Source organism: Rutilus rutilus (genome assembly GCF_951802725.1).
Source record: "Rutilus rutilus genome assembly, chromosome: 2".
In the NCBI taxonomy this organism is placed as follows: domain Eukaryota; kingdom Metazoa; phylum Chordata; class Actinopteri; order Cypriniformes; family Leuciscidae; genus Rutilus; species Rutilus rutilus.
Genome location: NC_140210.1, coordinates 10,994,039 through 11,012,140, shown reverse-complemented (window position 1 = coordinate 11,012,140; position 18,102 = coordinate 10,994,039). Strand labels below are relative to the sequence as shown.

Here is an 18,102-nt window from a genome sequence, read left to right as displayed (position 1 = left end):
AAAACATCCTAGCAACCACCCAAAACACCCTAGCAACTGCCTAGCAACCACTCAAAAGACCCTAGCAACCACCCAAAAGACCCTAGCAACCACCCAAAACACCCTAGCAACTGCCTAGCAACCACCCAAAAGACCCTAGCAACCACCCAAAACATCCTAGCAACCACCCAAAACACCCTAGCAACTGCCTAGCAACCACTCAAAAGACCCTAGCAACCACCCAAAAGACCCTAGCAACCACCCAGAAAACCCTAGCAACCGCCTAGCAACCACCCAGAATACCCTAGCAACCACCTAGAACACCCTAGCAACCACCCAAAATACCCTAGCAACCACCCAAAAGACCTTAGCAACCACCCAGGACACCCTAGCAACCACCTAGCAACCACCCAGAACACCCTAGCAACCGCCAAAAATACCCTAAAAAATACATTAGGAACCACCCAGAACACCCTAGCAACCTTTGCGGCCCAAACTTTCTCAAGCCAACTTAAAGTTTGTCTCGACGAACTTTCGCATCTAGTTAAGTTGGCTTGAGAGAGCCAACATATTGAAATCCTATTTAAACTTATTATTATTATTATTCTTCTTACTAAAAAATCTGACTCAAACTCGTCCTAGAGCTTTAACTCTACATACTCCAAAATCGGCTCAGACACTCAAACTGATCTGACCAAGTGTGCTATATCTTTTCAGACTGATCGGACTTACGGTTTTCCTACAAATGACGATCAAAACTCGGAAAAACTCCCATTGACTTAACATTGGGCATTCTAAAAAAATTCAAACTCACCAACCGACAAAAATTTAAATCTAAATCCCTTGAAAACTAATTCAAACTGCCATTCTATATATATTAGCCAATGAAACTCATTTAAACTAATAAACTCTAATCTCATACACTTATAAACTAATTAACTTAAATTTAATAACTAATTAACTAATAAACTCATGAATTCATAGACTTATGAACTCTTAAACTCATAAATTAATAAATTCTGAACTCTAAACTCATTTAAACTTATAAACTCTAAACTCAAAAACTTGTACACTTATAAACTCTAAACTCATAAACTCTGAGTGTGTGTGTGTGTGTGTGTGTCTGAGTGAGTGTGTGAGCGAGGTAGTCTGTGTGTGTGTGTGTGTGTGTGTGTGTGTGTGTGTGTGTGTGTGTGTGTGTGTGTGTGTGTGTGTGTGTTTGTTTGTATCTATCTAACTTATTTATATATCTATCATAAACTTCAAACTACTTTAAACTACTTTAAACTTCAAACCAATTTAAACTTCTTAAGTTTAAAGCTCCCAGCTCCCAAGCAACTCCATAGCAACCAAACTTGAGTACCCTAGCAACCGTTTTGCAAGACCTATATCTCTGTATCAGAACATCGTATAGAGATGAGGTTTGGCTCTTTTGACTCATGCTAGCAAACAGCACTTCCAACATGCTACATATGCTAGCAGTGAATAGCTACATGCTAATAGCGATTAGTTAAGTGTTAAATCATGCCAAGATCATGCTAAGAACTCTATAAAAACTCCATAGTAACCATCTGTGATAACTACCAACCACCTAGTAACACCATATCAACCGCCCTGAATACCATAGCAACCCCCCAGAACACCCTAGCAACCGCCTAGCAACCACCCAAAAGACCCTAGCAACCACCCAGAACACCGTAGCAACCACCCAAAAGACCCTAGCAACCACCCAAAAGACCCTAGCAACCGCCTAGCAACCACCCAAAAGACCCTAGCAACCACCCAAAAGACCCTAGCAACCGCCTAGCAACCACCCAAAAGACCCTAGCAACCACCCAAAAGACCCTAGCAACCACCCAGAATACCCTAGCAACCACCCAAAACAGCCTAGCAACCACCCAGAACACCCTGGCCACCACCTAGCAACCACCCAGAATACCTTAGCAACGCCTAGCAACACCATAGCAACCACCCAGAACACCCTAGCAACCACCCAAAATACCCTAGCAACCGCCTAGCAACCACCCAAAACACCCTAGCAACCGCCTAGCAACCACCCAAAATACCCTAGCAACCACCCAAAAGACCCTAGCAACCACCCAAAATATCCTAGCAACCACCCAGAACACCCTAGCAACCACACAAAAGACCCTGGCAACCGCCTAGCAACCACCCAAAACACCCTAGCAACCACCCAAAATACCCTAGCAACTGCCTAGCAACCACCCAGAATACCTTAGCAACCGCCTAGCAACACCATAGCGACCACCCATAACATCCTAACAACCGCCTAGCAAAAAACGTTCCGGTCCAAACTTTCTCAAGCCAACTTAAAGTTTGTCTCGACGAACTTTCGCATCTAGTTAAGTTGGCTTGAGAGAGCCAACATATTGAAATCCTATTTAAACTTATTATTAAGTTGGCTTGAGAAAGCCAACTTACTGATATTGTACTTAAACTTATTATTATTATTATTCTTCTGTGAAAAACTGTTGACTCAAACTCGTCCTAGAGCTTTAACTCTACATACTCCAAACTCGGCTCAGACACTCAAACTGATCTGAAGTTAGTTGCTTTATCTTTTCAGACTGATCGGACTTACGGTTTTCCTACAAATGACGATCAAAACTCGGAAAAACTCCCATTGACTTACATTGGGGAGTTCTAAAAAATTCAAATCCAGATTCAAACTCACCAACCGACAAAAATTCAAATCTAAACACCTTGAAGACTAAACCAAACTGCCGTTCTATATATATTAGCCAATGAAACTCATTTAAACTAATAAACTCTAATCTCATACACTTATAAACTAATTAACTTAAATTTAATAACTAATTAACTAATAAACTCATGAATTCATAGACTTATGAACTCTTAAACTCATAAATTAATAAACTCTGAACTCTAAACTCATTTAAACTTATAAACTCTAAACTCAAAAACTCGTACACTTATAAACTCTAAACTCATAAACTCTGAGTGTGTGTGTGTGTCTGAGTGAGTGTGTGAGCGAGGTAGTCTGAGTGAGTGTGTGTGTGTGTGTGTGTGTGTGTGTGTGTGTGTTTGTGTGTATCTATCTAACTTATTTATATATCTATCATAAACTTCAAACTACTTTAAACTACTTTAAACTTCAAACCACTTTAAACTTCTTAAGTTTAATGCTTCCAGCTCCCAAGCAACTCCATAGCAACCAAACTTGAGTACCCTAGCAACCGTTTTGCAAGACCTATATCTCTGTATCAGAACATCGTATAAAGATGAGTTTTGGCTCTTTTGACTCATGCTAGCAAACAGCACTTCCAACATGCTACACATGCTAGCAGTGAATAGCTACATGCTAATAGCAATTAGTTAAGTGTTAAATCATGCCAAGATCATGCTAAGAACTCTATAAAAACTCCATAGTAACCATCTGTGACAACTACCAGCCACCTAGTAACACCATATCAACCGCCCTGAATACCATAGCAACCACCCAGAACACCCTAGCAACCGCCTAGCAACCACCCAGAACACCCTAGCAACCACCCAAAATACCCTAGCAACCACTCAAAATATCCTAGCAACCACCCAAAACACCCTAGCAACCGCCTAGCAACCACCCAAAAGACCCTAGCAACCACCTAGCAACCACCCAAAATATACTAGCAACCACCCAAAACACCCTAGCAACCGCCTAGCAACCACCCAAAAGACCCTAGCAACCACCCAAAATATCCTAGTTTCACCCAGAACACCCTAGCAACCGCCTAGCAACCACCCAGAACACCCTAACAACCACCCAAAATACATTAGCAACACCCTAGCAACCACACAGAATACCTTAGCAACCGCCTAGCAACACCATAGCAACCACTCAGAACACCCTAGCAACCACCTAACAACACCATAGCAACCACCAAGAACACCCTAGCAACCGCCTAGCAACCACCCAGAATACCTTAGCAACTGCCTAGCAACACCATAGCAACCACCCAGGACACCCTAGAAACCACCTAGCAACACAATAGCAACCACCCAGAACACCCTAGCAACCGCCTAGCAACCACCCAGAATACCCTAGCAACACCATAGCAACCGCCTAGCAACCACCCAGAATACCCTAGCAACACCATAGCAACCGCCTAGCAACCAACCAGAATACCCTAGCAACTGCCTAGCAACAACATAGCAACGACCCAGAACACCCTAGCAACAGCCTAGCAACTTTTTTAACTTTAAACTACTTGAAACTTTAAACTGCTTTAAACTTCAAACTAATTTAAATTTTAAACTACTTTGAACTTCAAACTACTTTAAACGTTGAAGTACTTTAAACTTCAAACTACTTACAACTACTTTAAACTTAAAACTACTTTAAACTTTAAACTACTTTAAACTTTAAACTACTTTAACCTTTAAACTAAATTAAACTTCAAACTACTTTAAACTTCAAACTAAATTAAACTTCAAACTACTTTAAACTTTAAACTAAATTAAACTTCAAACTTCTTTAAACTTTAAACTAAATTAAACTTCAAACTACTTTAATCTTCAAACTACTTTAAACTTTAAACTTTCCAGTCCAAACTTTCTCAAGCCAACTTAAAGTTTGTCTCGACGAACTTTTTAATCTAGTTATTATTATTATTCTTCTTACTAAAAAATCTGACTCAAACTCCTCCTAGAGCTTTAACTCTACATACTCCAAAATCGGCTCAGACACTCAAACAGATCTGACTCGGTGTGCTCTATCTTTTCAGACTGATCGGACTTACGGTTTTCCTAAAAATGACGATCAAAACTCGGAAAAACTCCCATTGACTTAACATTGGGCATTCTAAAAAAATTCAAACTCACCAACCGACAAAAATTTAAATCTAAATCCCTTGAAAACTAATTCAAACTGCCATTCTATATATATTAGCCAATGAAACTCATTTAAACTAATAAACTCTAATCTCATACACTTATAAACTAATTAACTTAAATTTAATAACTAATTAACTAATAAACTCATGAATTCATAGACTTATGAACTCTTAAACTCATAAATTAATAAATTCTGAACTCTAAACTCATTTAAACTTATAAACTCTAAACTCAAAAACTTGTACACTTATAAACTCTAAACTCATAAACTCTGAGTGTGTGTGTGTGTGTGTGTGTGTGTCTGAGTGAGTGTGTGAGCGAGGTAGTCTGTGTGTGTGTGTGTGTGTGTGTGTGTGTGTGTGTGTGTGTGTGTGTGTGTGTGTGTTTGTTTGTATCTATCTAACTTATTTATATATCTATCATAAACTTCAAACTACTTTAAACTACTTTAAACTTCAAACCAATTTAAACTTCTTAAGTTTAAAGCTCCCAGCTCCCAAGCAACTCCATAGCAACCAAACTTGAGTACCCTAGCAACCGTTTTGCAAGACCTATATCTCTGTATCAGAACATCGTATAGAGATGAGGTTTGGCTCTTTTGACTCATGCTAGCAAACAGCACTTCCAACATGCTACATATGCTAGCAGTGAATAGCTACATGCTAATAGCGATTAGTTAAGTGTTAAATCATGCCAAGATCATGCTAAGAACTCTATAAAAACTCCATAGTAACCATCTGTGATAACTACCAACCACCTAGTAACACCATATCAACCGCCCTGAATACCATAGCAACCCCCCAGAACACCCTAGCAACCGCCTAGCAACCACCCAAAAGACCCTAGCAACCACCCAGAACACCGTAGCAACCACCCAAAAGACCCTAGCAACCACCCAAAAGACCCTAGCAACCGCCTAGCAACCACCCAAAAGACCCTAGCAACCACCCAAAAGACCCTAGCAACCGCCTAGCAACCACCCAAAAGACCCTAGCAACCACCCAAAAGACCCTAGCAACCACCCAAAAGACCCTAGCAACCACCCAGAATACCCTAGCAACCACCCAAAACAGCCTAGCAACCACCCAGAACACCCTGGCCACCACCTAGCAACCACCCAGAATACCTTAGCAACGCCTAGCAACACCATAGCAACCACCCATAACACCCTAGCAACTGCCTAGCAACCACCCAGAACACCCTAGCAACCACCCAAAATACCCTAGCAACCGCCTAGCAACCACCCAAAACCGCCTAGCAACCACCCAAAATATCCTAGCAACCACCCAGAACACCCTAGCAACCGCCTAGCAACCACACAAAAGACCCTGGCAACCGCCTAGCAACCACCCAAAACACCCTAGCAACCACCCAAAACACCCTAGCAACCACCCAAAATACCCTAGCAACCGCCTAGCAACCACCCAGAATACCGTAGCAACCGCCTAGCAACACCATAGCGACCACCCATAACATCCTAACAACCGCCTAGCAAAAAACGTTCCGGTCCAAACTTTCTCAAGCCAACTTAAAGTTTGTCTCGACGAACTTTCGCATCTAGTTATTATTATTATTCTTCTTACTAAAAAATCTGACTCAAACTCCTCCTAGAGCTTTAACTCTACATACTCCAAAATCGGCTCAGACACTCAAACAGATCTGACTCGGTGTGCTCTATCTTTTCAGACTGATCGGACTTACGGTTTTCCTAAAAATGACGATCAAAACTCGGAAAAACTCCCATTGACTTAACATTGGGCATTCTAAAAAAATTCAAACTCACCAACCGACAAAAATTTAAATCTAAATCCCTTGAAAACTAATTCAAACTGCCATTCTATATATATTAGCCAATGAAACTCATTTAAACTAATAAACTCTAATCTCATACACTTATAAACTAATTAACTTAAATTTAATAACTAATTAACTAATAAACTCATGAATTCATAGACTTATGAACTCTTAAACTCATAAATTAATAAATTCTGAACTCTAAACTCATTTAAACTTATAAACTCTAAACTCAAAAACTTGTACACTTATAAACTCTAAACTCATAAACTCTGAGTGTGTGTGTGTGTGTGTGTGTGTGTGTGTGTGTGTGTCTGAGTGAGTGTGTGAGCGAGGTAGTCTGTGTGTGTGTGTGTGTGTGTGTGTGTGTTTGTTTGTATCTATCTAACTTATTTATATATCTATCATAAACTTCAAACTACTTTAAACTACTTTAAACTTCAAACCAATTTAAACTTCTTAAGTTTAAAGCTCCCAGCTCCCAAGCAACTCCATAGCAACCAAACTTGAGTACCCTAGCAACCGTTTTGCAAGACCTATATCTCTGTATCAGAACATCGTATAGAGATGAGGTTTGGCTCTTTTGACTCATGCTAGCAAACAGCACTTCCAACATGCTACATATGCTAGCAGTGAATAGCTACATGCTAATAGCGATTAGTTAAGTGTTAAATCATGCCAAGATCATGCTAAGAACTCTATAAAAACTCCATAGTAACCATCTGTGATAACTACCAACCACCTAGTAACACCATATCAACCGCCCTGAATACCATAGCAACCCCCCAGAACACCCTAGCAACCGCCTAGCAACCACCCAAAAGACCCTAGCAACCACCCAGAACACCGTAGCAACCACCCAAAAGACCCTAGCAACCACCCAAAAGACCCTAGCAACCGCCTAGCAACCACCCAAAAGACCCTAGCAACCACCCAAAAGACCCTAGCAACCGCCTAGCAACCACCCAAAAGACCCTAGCAACCACCCAAAAGACCCTAGCAACCACCCAGAATACCCTAGCAACCACCCAAAACAGCCTAGCAACCACCCAGAACACCCTGGCCACCACCTAGCAACCACCCAGAATACCTTAGCAACGCCTAGCAACACCATAGCAACCACCCATAACACCCTAGCAACTGCCTAGCAACCACCCAGAACACCCTAGCAACCACCCAAAATACCCTAGCAACCGCCTAGCAACCACCCAAAACCGCCTAGCAACCACCCAAAACACCCTAGCAACCGCCTAGCAACCACCCAAAATACCCTAGCAACCACCCAAAAGACCCTAGCAACCACCCAAAATATCCTAGCAACCACCCAGAACACCCTAGCAACCGCCTAGCAACCACACAAAAGACCCTGGCAACCGCCTAGCAACCACCCAAAACACCCTAGCAACCACCCAAAATACCCTAGCAACCGCCTAGCAACCACCCAGAATACCGTAGCAACCGCCTAGCAACACCATAGCGACCACCCATAACATCCTAACAACCGCCTAGCAAAAAACGTTCCGGTCCAAACTTTCTCAAGCCAACTTAAAGTTTGTCTCGACGAACTTTCGCATCTAGTTATTATTAATCTTCTGTGAAAAACTGTTGACTCAAACTCGCCCTAGAGCTTTAACTCTACATACTCCAAACTCGGCTCAGACACTCAAACTGATCTGAAGTTAGTTGCTATATCTTTTCAGACTGATCGGACTTACGGTTTTCCTACAAATGACGATCAAAACTCGGAAAAACTCCCATTGACTTACATTGGGGAGTTCTAAAAAATTCAAATCCAGATTCAAACTCACCAACCGACAAAAATTCAAATCTAAACACCTTGAAGACTAAACCAAACTGCCGTTCTATATATATTAGCCAATGAAACTCATTTAAACTAATAAACTCTAATCTCATACACTTATAAACTAATTAACTTAAATTTAATAACTAATTAACTAATAAACTCATGAATTCATAGACTTATGAACTCTTAAACTCATAAATTAATAAACTCTGAACTCTTAAACTCATTTAAACTTATAAACTCAAAACTTATTTAAACTTATAAACTAAACTCAAAAACTTGTACACTTATAAACTCATCCATTTATACACTTATAAACTCTAAACTCATAAACTCTGAGTGTGTGTACACACACACACACACACACACACACACACTCTAAACTCATTTAAACTTAAACTCTAAACTCATTTAAACTTATAAACTCAAAACTCTAAAACTCGTAAACTACTTTAAACTTCAAACCACTTTAAACTTCTTAAGTTTAAAGCTTCCAGCTCCCAAGCAACTCCATAGCAACCAAACTTGAGTACCCTAGCAACCGTTTTGCAAGACCTATATCTCTGTATCAGAATGTGTCAGATTAAAGACACATCTCTTTGACCTAGCTTTCACATAATACATTATAGACTTCTATAATTTAATGTTATGCTGCATAGATTAGGTCAGCCGGAACCGGGAACACTTCCCAAAAATCCTGATGTACTCGTTACATCATGAGAAGAATGGCATCTACGCTAATTTTAGTGTCTGTGTTTATCCCAAGGTTTTTCCTGCAGCCTGCCGGATCCGGGCCGTATCCAGATCTGACGAAGGACCTTCACCTGGACCGATGACAACGCAGTGCTGAAGTGCCAACTAGTCTCTCCCTATGGAGGATCCCACTACCACTCTACAGATAAGGCGTTGTCGGGAAAATTCGTCTTGCGGTCCTACCCCAAAGCAACAAATAAAATAAAATTCCTTATCAAAATTTATAAGGAAAGACAAGTATTTTGTTTAGGCTTGGCTTGTAGGGAATTCCAAACCTGCGTATATTCTAACGCACATAACTATAGAACCCATTCTAAATGCGCATGTGACCGCCATCAGCGTTTCTCACAGGTTCGCGTTTAAAGTCTGTGTAGAGAGAATGGTGTCGTCTTAGCGGCCCCTAATTTAATAACAAATGATCATTGCGACGGAACCAAATCAATTAAAACTAACTTTAGATGGAAATAACTTAACTCTGCTGTAAAGCCGAAACAATCTCTGTTACCTTAAATTATACGCTTATCTCTGTAAAGCTGCTTTGAGACAATCTACATTGTTAAAAGTGCTATATAAATGAAGATGACTTGACTTGACAGAACATCGTATAGAGATGAGTTTTGGTTCTTTTGACTCATGCTAGCAAACAGCACTTCCAACATGCTACACATGCTAGCAGTGAATAGCTACATGCTAATAGCAATTAGTTAAGTGTTAAATCATGCCAAGATCATGCTAAGATCTCTATAAAAACTCCATAGTAACCATCTGTGACAACTACCAACCACCTAGTAACACCATATCAACCGCCCTGAATACCATAGCAACCACCCAGAACACCCTAGCAAACCGCCTAGCAACCACCCAGAACACCCTAGACACCACCCAAAATACCCTAGCAACCACCCAAAATATCCTAGCAACCACCCAAAACACCCTAGCAACCGCCTAGCAACCACCCAAAAGACCCTAGCAACCACCTAAAATATCCTAGCAACCACCCAAAAGACCCTAGCAACCACCCAAAATACCCTAGCAACCACCCAAAAGACCCTAGCAACCACCCAAAATATCCTAGCAACCGCCTAGCAACCACCAATAATACCCTAGCAACCACCCAGAACACCCTAGCAACCACCCAAAATACCCTAGCAACCGCCTAGCAACCACCCAGAACACCCTAGCAACCACCCAAAATACCCTAGCAACCGCCTAGCAACCACCCAAAACACCCTAGCAACCGCCTAGCAACCACCCAAAAGACCCTAGCAACCACCCAAAATATCCTGGCAACTGCCTAGCAACCACCCAGAATACCCTAACAACCACCCAAAAGACCCTAGCAACCACCCAGGACACCCTAGCAACCGCCTAGCAACCACCTAAAATACCCTAGTAACCACCTAGCAACCACCCAAAAGACCCTAGCAACCACCCAAAATATCCTAGCAACCGCCTAGCAACCACCCAGAACCCCCTAGCAACCACCCAGAATACCCTAGCAACCACCCAAAATACCTTAGCAACCGCCTAGCAACCACCCAAAATACCTTAGCAACCGCCTAGCAACACCATAGCAACCACCCAGAACACCCTAGCAACCACCTAGCAACCACCCAAAATACCTTAGCAACCGCCTAGCAACACCATAGCAACCACCCAGAATACCCTAGCAACCGCCTAGCAACACCATAGCGACCACCCATAACATCCTAGCAACTGCCTAGCAAAAAACGTTCTGGTCCAAACTTCCTCAAGCCAACTTAAAGTTTGTCTCGACGAACTTTCGCATCTAGTTAAACTTATTATTATTCTTACTAAAAGGTATACTCTATCTCCTCCTAGAGCTTTAACTCTACATACTCCAAACTCGGCTCAGACACTCAAACTGATCTGACTCGAGTTGCTTTATCTTTTCAAACTGATCGGACTTATGGTTTTCCTAAAAATGACGATCAAAACTCGGAAAAACTCCCATTGACTTAACACTGCGGAATGTTTACATTTTCAAACTCACCAACTGTCAAAAATTCTAATCTAAACTCCTTAAAGACTAAATCAAACTGCCATTCTATATACTATGATCCATTGAGACTCATTTAAACTAATAATCTCTAAACTCTTGAACTCTTAAACTCCATAGCACCATATGGAATGCTAACACCATAGCATTCTCGGTATTGCAAATAAGATTACCCTCTGTATAAATGATTCGACAAAGAACAATAAGATGACCTCTGCTGCAGCTCTCTTGCTCCACCTCTGATTATTATGGTCTCACTATTACAACAGTACATTTGAAAAGTATTCAAGTATTCCAGAATGCACAGCATTTCAATGACTTATTAATGATGCAGAGGCATACAAATACACAGGTCTGTGTTTTATGTGAGAAAACTATATTGTGAACTTACCCTGTTCTTAAGAAGGCAAGTGCAAGACCTGGCTGCAGCTGCTGGGCTTTCTTGGCATCATCAATTGCTTCTAAAAGACAGAGAGATACATTTCACCTAAAAAAACAAAAAACAATCTATCCACAGTCTTAAATAATTGTATGATAAAGTTCTTTAAAAAAAATCCTAGACCATAACACACAATCATAAAGGCACTTTCCACAGACATGGTACAAAATAGAGCCTGATGAACTCAAACCCAGACCCAAAAGATGACATACCCAAACTAAAAGTTCATGAAACCTTTGGACAACAAGCTTAATTGTGGTCCTTTTTGAAAGAAGACAGTTGGTGGTCTGTTCTTATCAATTCATAATTTATTACAATCATAAACAGGGTATCTGCTGGTTACCATGCAGAATTAAATTTAAGGCCAATTTCATAGTAACATTTGCAAAGAGAACACATTTCCATCCTTAAAACACATTGTCTGTACACTGCATACCATTAACCTGATCAATGAGTTTCTTATTACATGATCCAAGTTCTTGTCTCAATTTGTTGTGATTAATCCGTTTTTCCCTTCCTCAGCATGTTAGATTTTGGCTACGTTCACACTGCAGGCTGAAACGACCCAATTCCGATTTTTTTGCCCCTATGCGACCTGTATCTGATCTTTTCATGACAGTCTGAACGACACAGATCCGATCTTTTCAAATGCGACCCAGGCCACTTGGGTATGTGGTCCAAATCCGATACGTATCCGATCTTTTGAATTGCGACTTCAGTCTGAACGGCCAGGTCGCATGTATCCGACCCGCACGTCATTGATACACGACAAACGTCATAAGTCTGCGTTGAAGTAGTCGTCGGTTTGAAAACGGACTGCATATTCGTCGAGCTGAGGTAAATCTGCCGAACGGGTCGACCTCGACGAGCCCGTTATTTAAAAAAATAAATAAAAGCCCACGGCCACCATCATTATATATCCAATGTGAATAAGAGTAGACTAACGTTATGTTAACTTATTTGTGCTGATATTAGATAGGTCAGCGGCTGCTGTCTGGCTCTTGTGTAACGGTCGCTGCGCGCGCTCGTGTGTTGTGTGTGTGTGTGTGTGTGTGTGAATCACAGTTAGTTGAAGTTTAGCTACTTCCGCAAACAACAAGTGACGTCGTTGACCGTTGAGTACTCTTTTGCGCATGCGGGTCACTTCTGGGTCATTTCACGTTCACACAGGAGATCACAAAAGGTCGCATTTAATTGGAAATGTGAACGGCCTTGCAAAAAAATCAAATTTTTTCAAAAAATCGGAATTGAGCATTAAGCCCTGCAGTGTGAACGCAGCCTTTGTGATGTGTTGTTCCATCAAAGTGCCAGCTTTTCCTTCAGCTTCTTCTGTGCTTGGACATCAGTGATTTTCTTACTATTTTGCTGACTGAGGTGCATTCTATATCTAGACCCATCTAATGCAGAAGAGGCCAGCAGCTTCTTAGAGACAGGGACATTGAGGAGCCAAACAAAGATATTGACAATCACATCAGTCAACAAGTGATCATTGTAGTCTCCTGCATATTCTTCTTTGTTTATGGAGAACCCTCTCGCCCCTGTAGCCTGCCAATGGGACAGGAGAAGCAGTTTCTTGCAAAAGCCCATAGCTCATAATAGCGCTGGCCCCAAACACTGTGCAGGAATAGATCTAGCCTGGTCTGAGGGTTGGCAAGAGAGGATGGTCTCATTTTCAACAGATAAGAAGTCACTAAACTGCTGGATTTTCACATCACCTGCAGAAAATATATGAATATACATTATTGATGAATATTTACACAATTAGTTGATTAAATATGATACAACTAAAAAGGACATTTCACACAGGACCAAGACCAAATAATAAAAGGCTGACAAAAATTAACACTATGTTGTTTTAAACCCATAAGACCTTCATTCATCTTCAAAAAACAAACAAAGACATCTTTTAATGAAACCTAACAGATTTCTGTCCCTCTATTGAAGGTCTATTCACCCAAAACTCTGACACTTAAAATCGTTCATGAAGTTTCTGTCAAACAAATTAATTGTATTAAAAGGATTTTCATACAGGACAACACTATCCCCATGATGCAAAAAAAATATATATATATAAAAAAAAAAACTCGGCAATAAACCTGTATTTCTATACCCACTGTAAACAGAAATGCGGCCAAAAATGTAAATCAATGAGATATTTATATGCTGATAATTTAGAGTCCTTAAACATTAAACATGATACAGTAGGCTTTCCAGGGTTAAGAGGACAAAATGTACTCGGTTACCTAATGTAACCTCGGTTCTCTCTAGAAGAGGGAACGAGTATTGCGTAAGTTGCTTACGCTACGTAAGTTGCTTACGCTATGGGTAAAGTCATCTTTTCTCGAGATCTGAAGCCAAAAATTATCCTTAATTTTGTATATATTGTCAACGCAGTGCGGCAGCCAGCAGACTATAGCAGGCTGTATAAGCGTGCTCATTGGCTGTCCTGCGGCAACTGCAGCAGCCTACTGGTGAGCCCTGCGTGACGTCGCGCCCTCCATGCGTCATAGCCCGCCAGAATGGGAGTGGCTTAGCGTATATAAGGAAGGGCTCAACAGGCTGAACTCTGGAACTCTGCGAGCACGGCAGGTTACGCAATACTCGTTCCCTCTTCTAGAGAGAACCGAGGTTACGTTAGGTAACCGAGTACGTTCTCTTACGAGAGGTTCTCTCGTATTGCGTAAGTTGCTTACGCTACGGGAACCCCTTGTCAACGGCGTGCGCGCCAAGCATCCACTGCATGAGTCCCAGGGGAAGTCCGGGGAACACAAAAACATGTGGGAAACAGGCGGTCAGCAACGCGGACCAGCACATGTAATAAGCACTTCATAGGAATACTGAGCGGCTCCGCCGGTCTATGTATAAACGTGTGGAGAACAGGCGGCCAGCAACGCGGGCCAACACAAGTACATCATAGGGAAAAATAGAGCGGCTCCGCCGGTCTATGTATAGAGGGTATCACCCGTTTGTGCAGCTGTGTGGAGAACAGGCGGCCAGCAACGCGGGCCAACAAAAGTACATAAGCACATCATAGGGAAAAATAGAGCGGCTCCGCCGGTCTATGTATAGAGGGTATCACCCGTTTGTGCAGCTGTGTGGAGAATAGGCGGCCAGCAACACGGGCCAGCACAAGTACACAAGCACATCATTGGGAAACACAGAGCGGCTCTGCTGGTCTATGTATAGAGACTATCACCCCTTTGTGCAGCTCAACCAGAAGAGCTAGTAGTTACATGAGAGTAGCCTGCACATGAACAATTGGGCAGAACATACACATCACTCAGACTGATAAAAGTTTAGCCTGCAAGGCGGGAACTTCCAGGTTATAAAACCTCACGAATGTAGAGGGGGAGGCCCAGCCTGCCGCCATACAAATGTCGTGAATAGAAATCCCGCTGGACCAAGCCCACGACGAAGCCATGCCTCTAGTGGAATGGGCTCTGATGCCCATAGGGCACTGCAGGTGTTTGAACGCATAAGCTGCCGCACTAGCGTCCACTATCCATCTGGACAGGCTATGTTTCGAGGCGGCGAGACCCTTGGTGCGCCCACCAAACGAAACAAAGAGCTGCTCAGAACGCCTGAAGACGGCGGAGCGCGTAATGTAAACCCTCAGCGCCCTGACGGGGCATAGGAGGCTATCGGATGCTGGCAGAGCCGATAGGGAGATGATCTGCGCTCTAAAGGGAGTGCCAATCGCTTTGGGGACATAACCATGTCTCGGTTTGAGGATGACTTTAGAGTCATTTGGTCCGAACTCGAGACATGCGGGGCTAACAGATAGCACGTGTAGATCCCCCACACGTTTTACTGATGACAGAGCTATCAGGAAAACGTTTTGAGCAAGAGGTATTTTAGGTCCACGGATTCTAACGGTTCGAAGGGAAAAGCTTTCAGGGCCTCTAGGACCAAAGAAAGATCCCAAATAGGAACCGAAGGGGGCCGCGGGGGATTCATCCTCCTGGCTCCTCTAAGGAAGCGGATGATGAGCTCCTTCCTTCCTATCGCACAGCTGCGCGTCGACTCTGCGAACGCTGCAATAGCCGCAACGTACACTTTGAGCGTGGAAGGGGACCTGCCCTTGTCCAACAGCTCTTGAAGGAAGGAAAGCACCCACGAAACCCCACACGTGCGTGGGTCCAGGCTCTTTTTAGCGAACCATTTGGAGAACACTGACCATTTAGACGCGTAGAGTCTTCTCGTAGAAGGAGCTCTAGACTGTGTGATCGTGTTCACGACCCCTTCTGGCAAGGCAACGGGTATCCGTTGATTATCCACGCATGCAGAGACCAGCGCTCCGGATGGGGATGCCAAATCGATCCCCCGGCTTGAGAGAGAAGATCTTTCTTCACCGGGATCGGCCATGGGGCTACGTGCGACAGCCTCACCAGCTCTGGGAACCAGGTTTGGTTCTCCCATCGTGGGGCTATGGAGGAGCACTGAGTGGCGCGTTTCCCTGATCCTCTTGATTACCTGTGGTAACAGCGAGATCGGAGGAAAAGCGTACAGCGGGCAGCTGGGCCAGGTTTGGGCCAGCGCGTCCTCGCTCTTCGAGAGGAATCTCGGGCAATGAGCGTTGTCTTTTGATGCAAAAAGGTCGACTTAAGCTCTTTCTCTGACTGTGCTAGAATCAGCCAATCGTCCAAATAGTTCAAAATCCGCATGCCCTGACTTCTCAGGGGAGCAAGAGCCGTGTCCATGCACTTCGTGAATGTACGGGGTGCTAAAGACAGGCTGAACGGCAGGACGGTGTATTGATATACCCGACCGTCGAAGGCGAATCTCAAGAATGGCCTGTGACGGGGTACTATCTGAATCTGAAAGTAAGCGTCTTTCAGATCGAGGGAAATATACCAGTCCCCTGGGCGAATTTGCGCGAGGATCTGTCTGGTTGTGAGAATTTTGAATGGTCTTCTCATAAGAGCTTTGTTCAAATATCTCAGATCTAGTATCGGTCTGAGAGCTCCATCCTTCTTGGGCACGAGGAAGTAACGGCTGTAAAGCCTGACTCGCTCAGAGAAGGAGGTACCGGTTCTATGGCCCCTTTGCACAGAAGTTTTGCTATTTCTGCACGAAGCAGGTGTGCTACTTCCCCATTCACTCTCGTCTCGGTCTGTGCTCGAAAGCGCGGGGGACGGCGAGCGAACTGCAATGAATAGCCCTGTTTTACTGTGCTCAGCACCCATTCTGACGCACCTGGAATAGCTTACCATGCTTTTGCATGTACGGCTAGGGGCAGAATGGCCTCCGGGTTCCGATTGCCGCATTCTGCGGGCTCGAGAACCTGATTCGGAGGCACGGGCGCAGCGCGCGCACTCTCGGTGCTTGAATACGGCGGCTCGCGGACAGCGGTGGCTGGCCGTTTTACACACGATGTCCCGGTGGCTTTGGACGGGGAGCATATTGTGCGAGGAACGGGGGTGCGAGAGCGGAGCCGGGGGTAAAGTGTTTGTCAGTAAGTGTGAGCGCTCGTGAGTGGGCACAGGGCTTACATCCGTGATGTGACCGGTAGGGAGTGGCCGTGTAACAGAGCGGGCAGTGAGTAGGTGTGGGCACGGGATCGTGGGCACATGTCCTACATCTAACACTCGAGCGGCTTTTGCCAGCTTTATGAGAGTGGGCTCCGTGAGAGACACGGGGGGTATAGTACTTGTGTGTAGGGGTGAACACTGAGACGTGGGCACATTGTCTACACTTAAAACACATGCGGCGTGAGCCGGACAACCAGACATTATGCTCTTTTTGAGATTTCTCTGGGTCGCTTACGGTTGTAAGCAGGCGAGCAGGTTGTATCACCGGCTCGTTGGCTGCGTAATACACATCTGCAGTAGCCATGACTACGGGGACTGGCAGAGCGGAAAGCTTTGCCGGTGGTCCGGCCGCAGCGGGACTTAACCGTCTTTTCCTCCTTTGAGCTGCTAGGAGGACTTCGCGGGCTCAGGTTTCAGCGCGATCTTAGGCCGGGGTCCCCGCGGAGGAGGCGGCCTGTGACGGCTGGTTGAGCGCGATCTAGGGCGGCCGCCCTGTCGTCGCTGTGAAGACGGAGGCTGAGCTGGACGCTGGGTGGAGGGTCCCGAGGGCGGCGTGCGGCTGAGCTCGAGCATCAAGGCAGGAAAAGGTTCATAGCCTGCGTGGTCTTTTGTACCTCCGAGAAGCGGTCTACGATCCCGTTAACCGCTGGGCCGAAGAGGCCGGTGGGGGAGAGCGGGGCGCTGGACTTAGTAGCGCGAAATAGACTTACTTAGCGCGAAGGGAGAGATCCGTCGCGCTGCGCAAATCCGTGATGGAGGCGGGATCTGGGCCTTTCTCATCCAGCTCACGGAAGAGATCGGCTTGGAGGATCTGTAGGACTACCATGGAGTGCAAGGCTGAGGCAGCCTGTCCGGTGGCGGCGAAAGCGCGGCCGACAAGGGCTGAAGTAGTCCTGCAGGCTTTGGACGGGAGGGCAGCCTTTGA

At 44.1% G+C, this 18,102-nt stretch overlaps 1 protein-coding gene and 1 long non-coding RNA gene across 5 annotated transcripts in view; one reads left to right on the top strand and one right to left on the bottom strand.

Annotated features, from left to right (window-relative positions):
* The window catches only part of LOC311285937, a 458,548-nt gene that overhangs the window by 73,061 nt on the left and 367,385 nt on the right, over positions 1 to 18,102 (top strand). The gene's annotated exons all lie outside the window — the stretch shown is intronic.
* The window catches only part of sugt1 (SGT1 homolog, MIS12 kinetochore complex assembly cochaperone), a 209,900-nt gene that overhangs the window by 135,833 nt on the left and 55,965 nt on the right, over positions 1 to 18,102 (bottom strand). For all 4 annotated transcript variants that reach the window (XM_084401816.1, XM_084401815.1, XM_084401814.1 and 1 more), the window contains exon 4: positions 11,599 to 11,668. In XM_084401816.1, the coding sequence (XP_084257942.1) occupies positions 11,599 to 11,668 (70 nt within the window). The remainder of the gene's footprint in view (positions 1 to 11,598; positions 11,669 to 18,102) is intronic.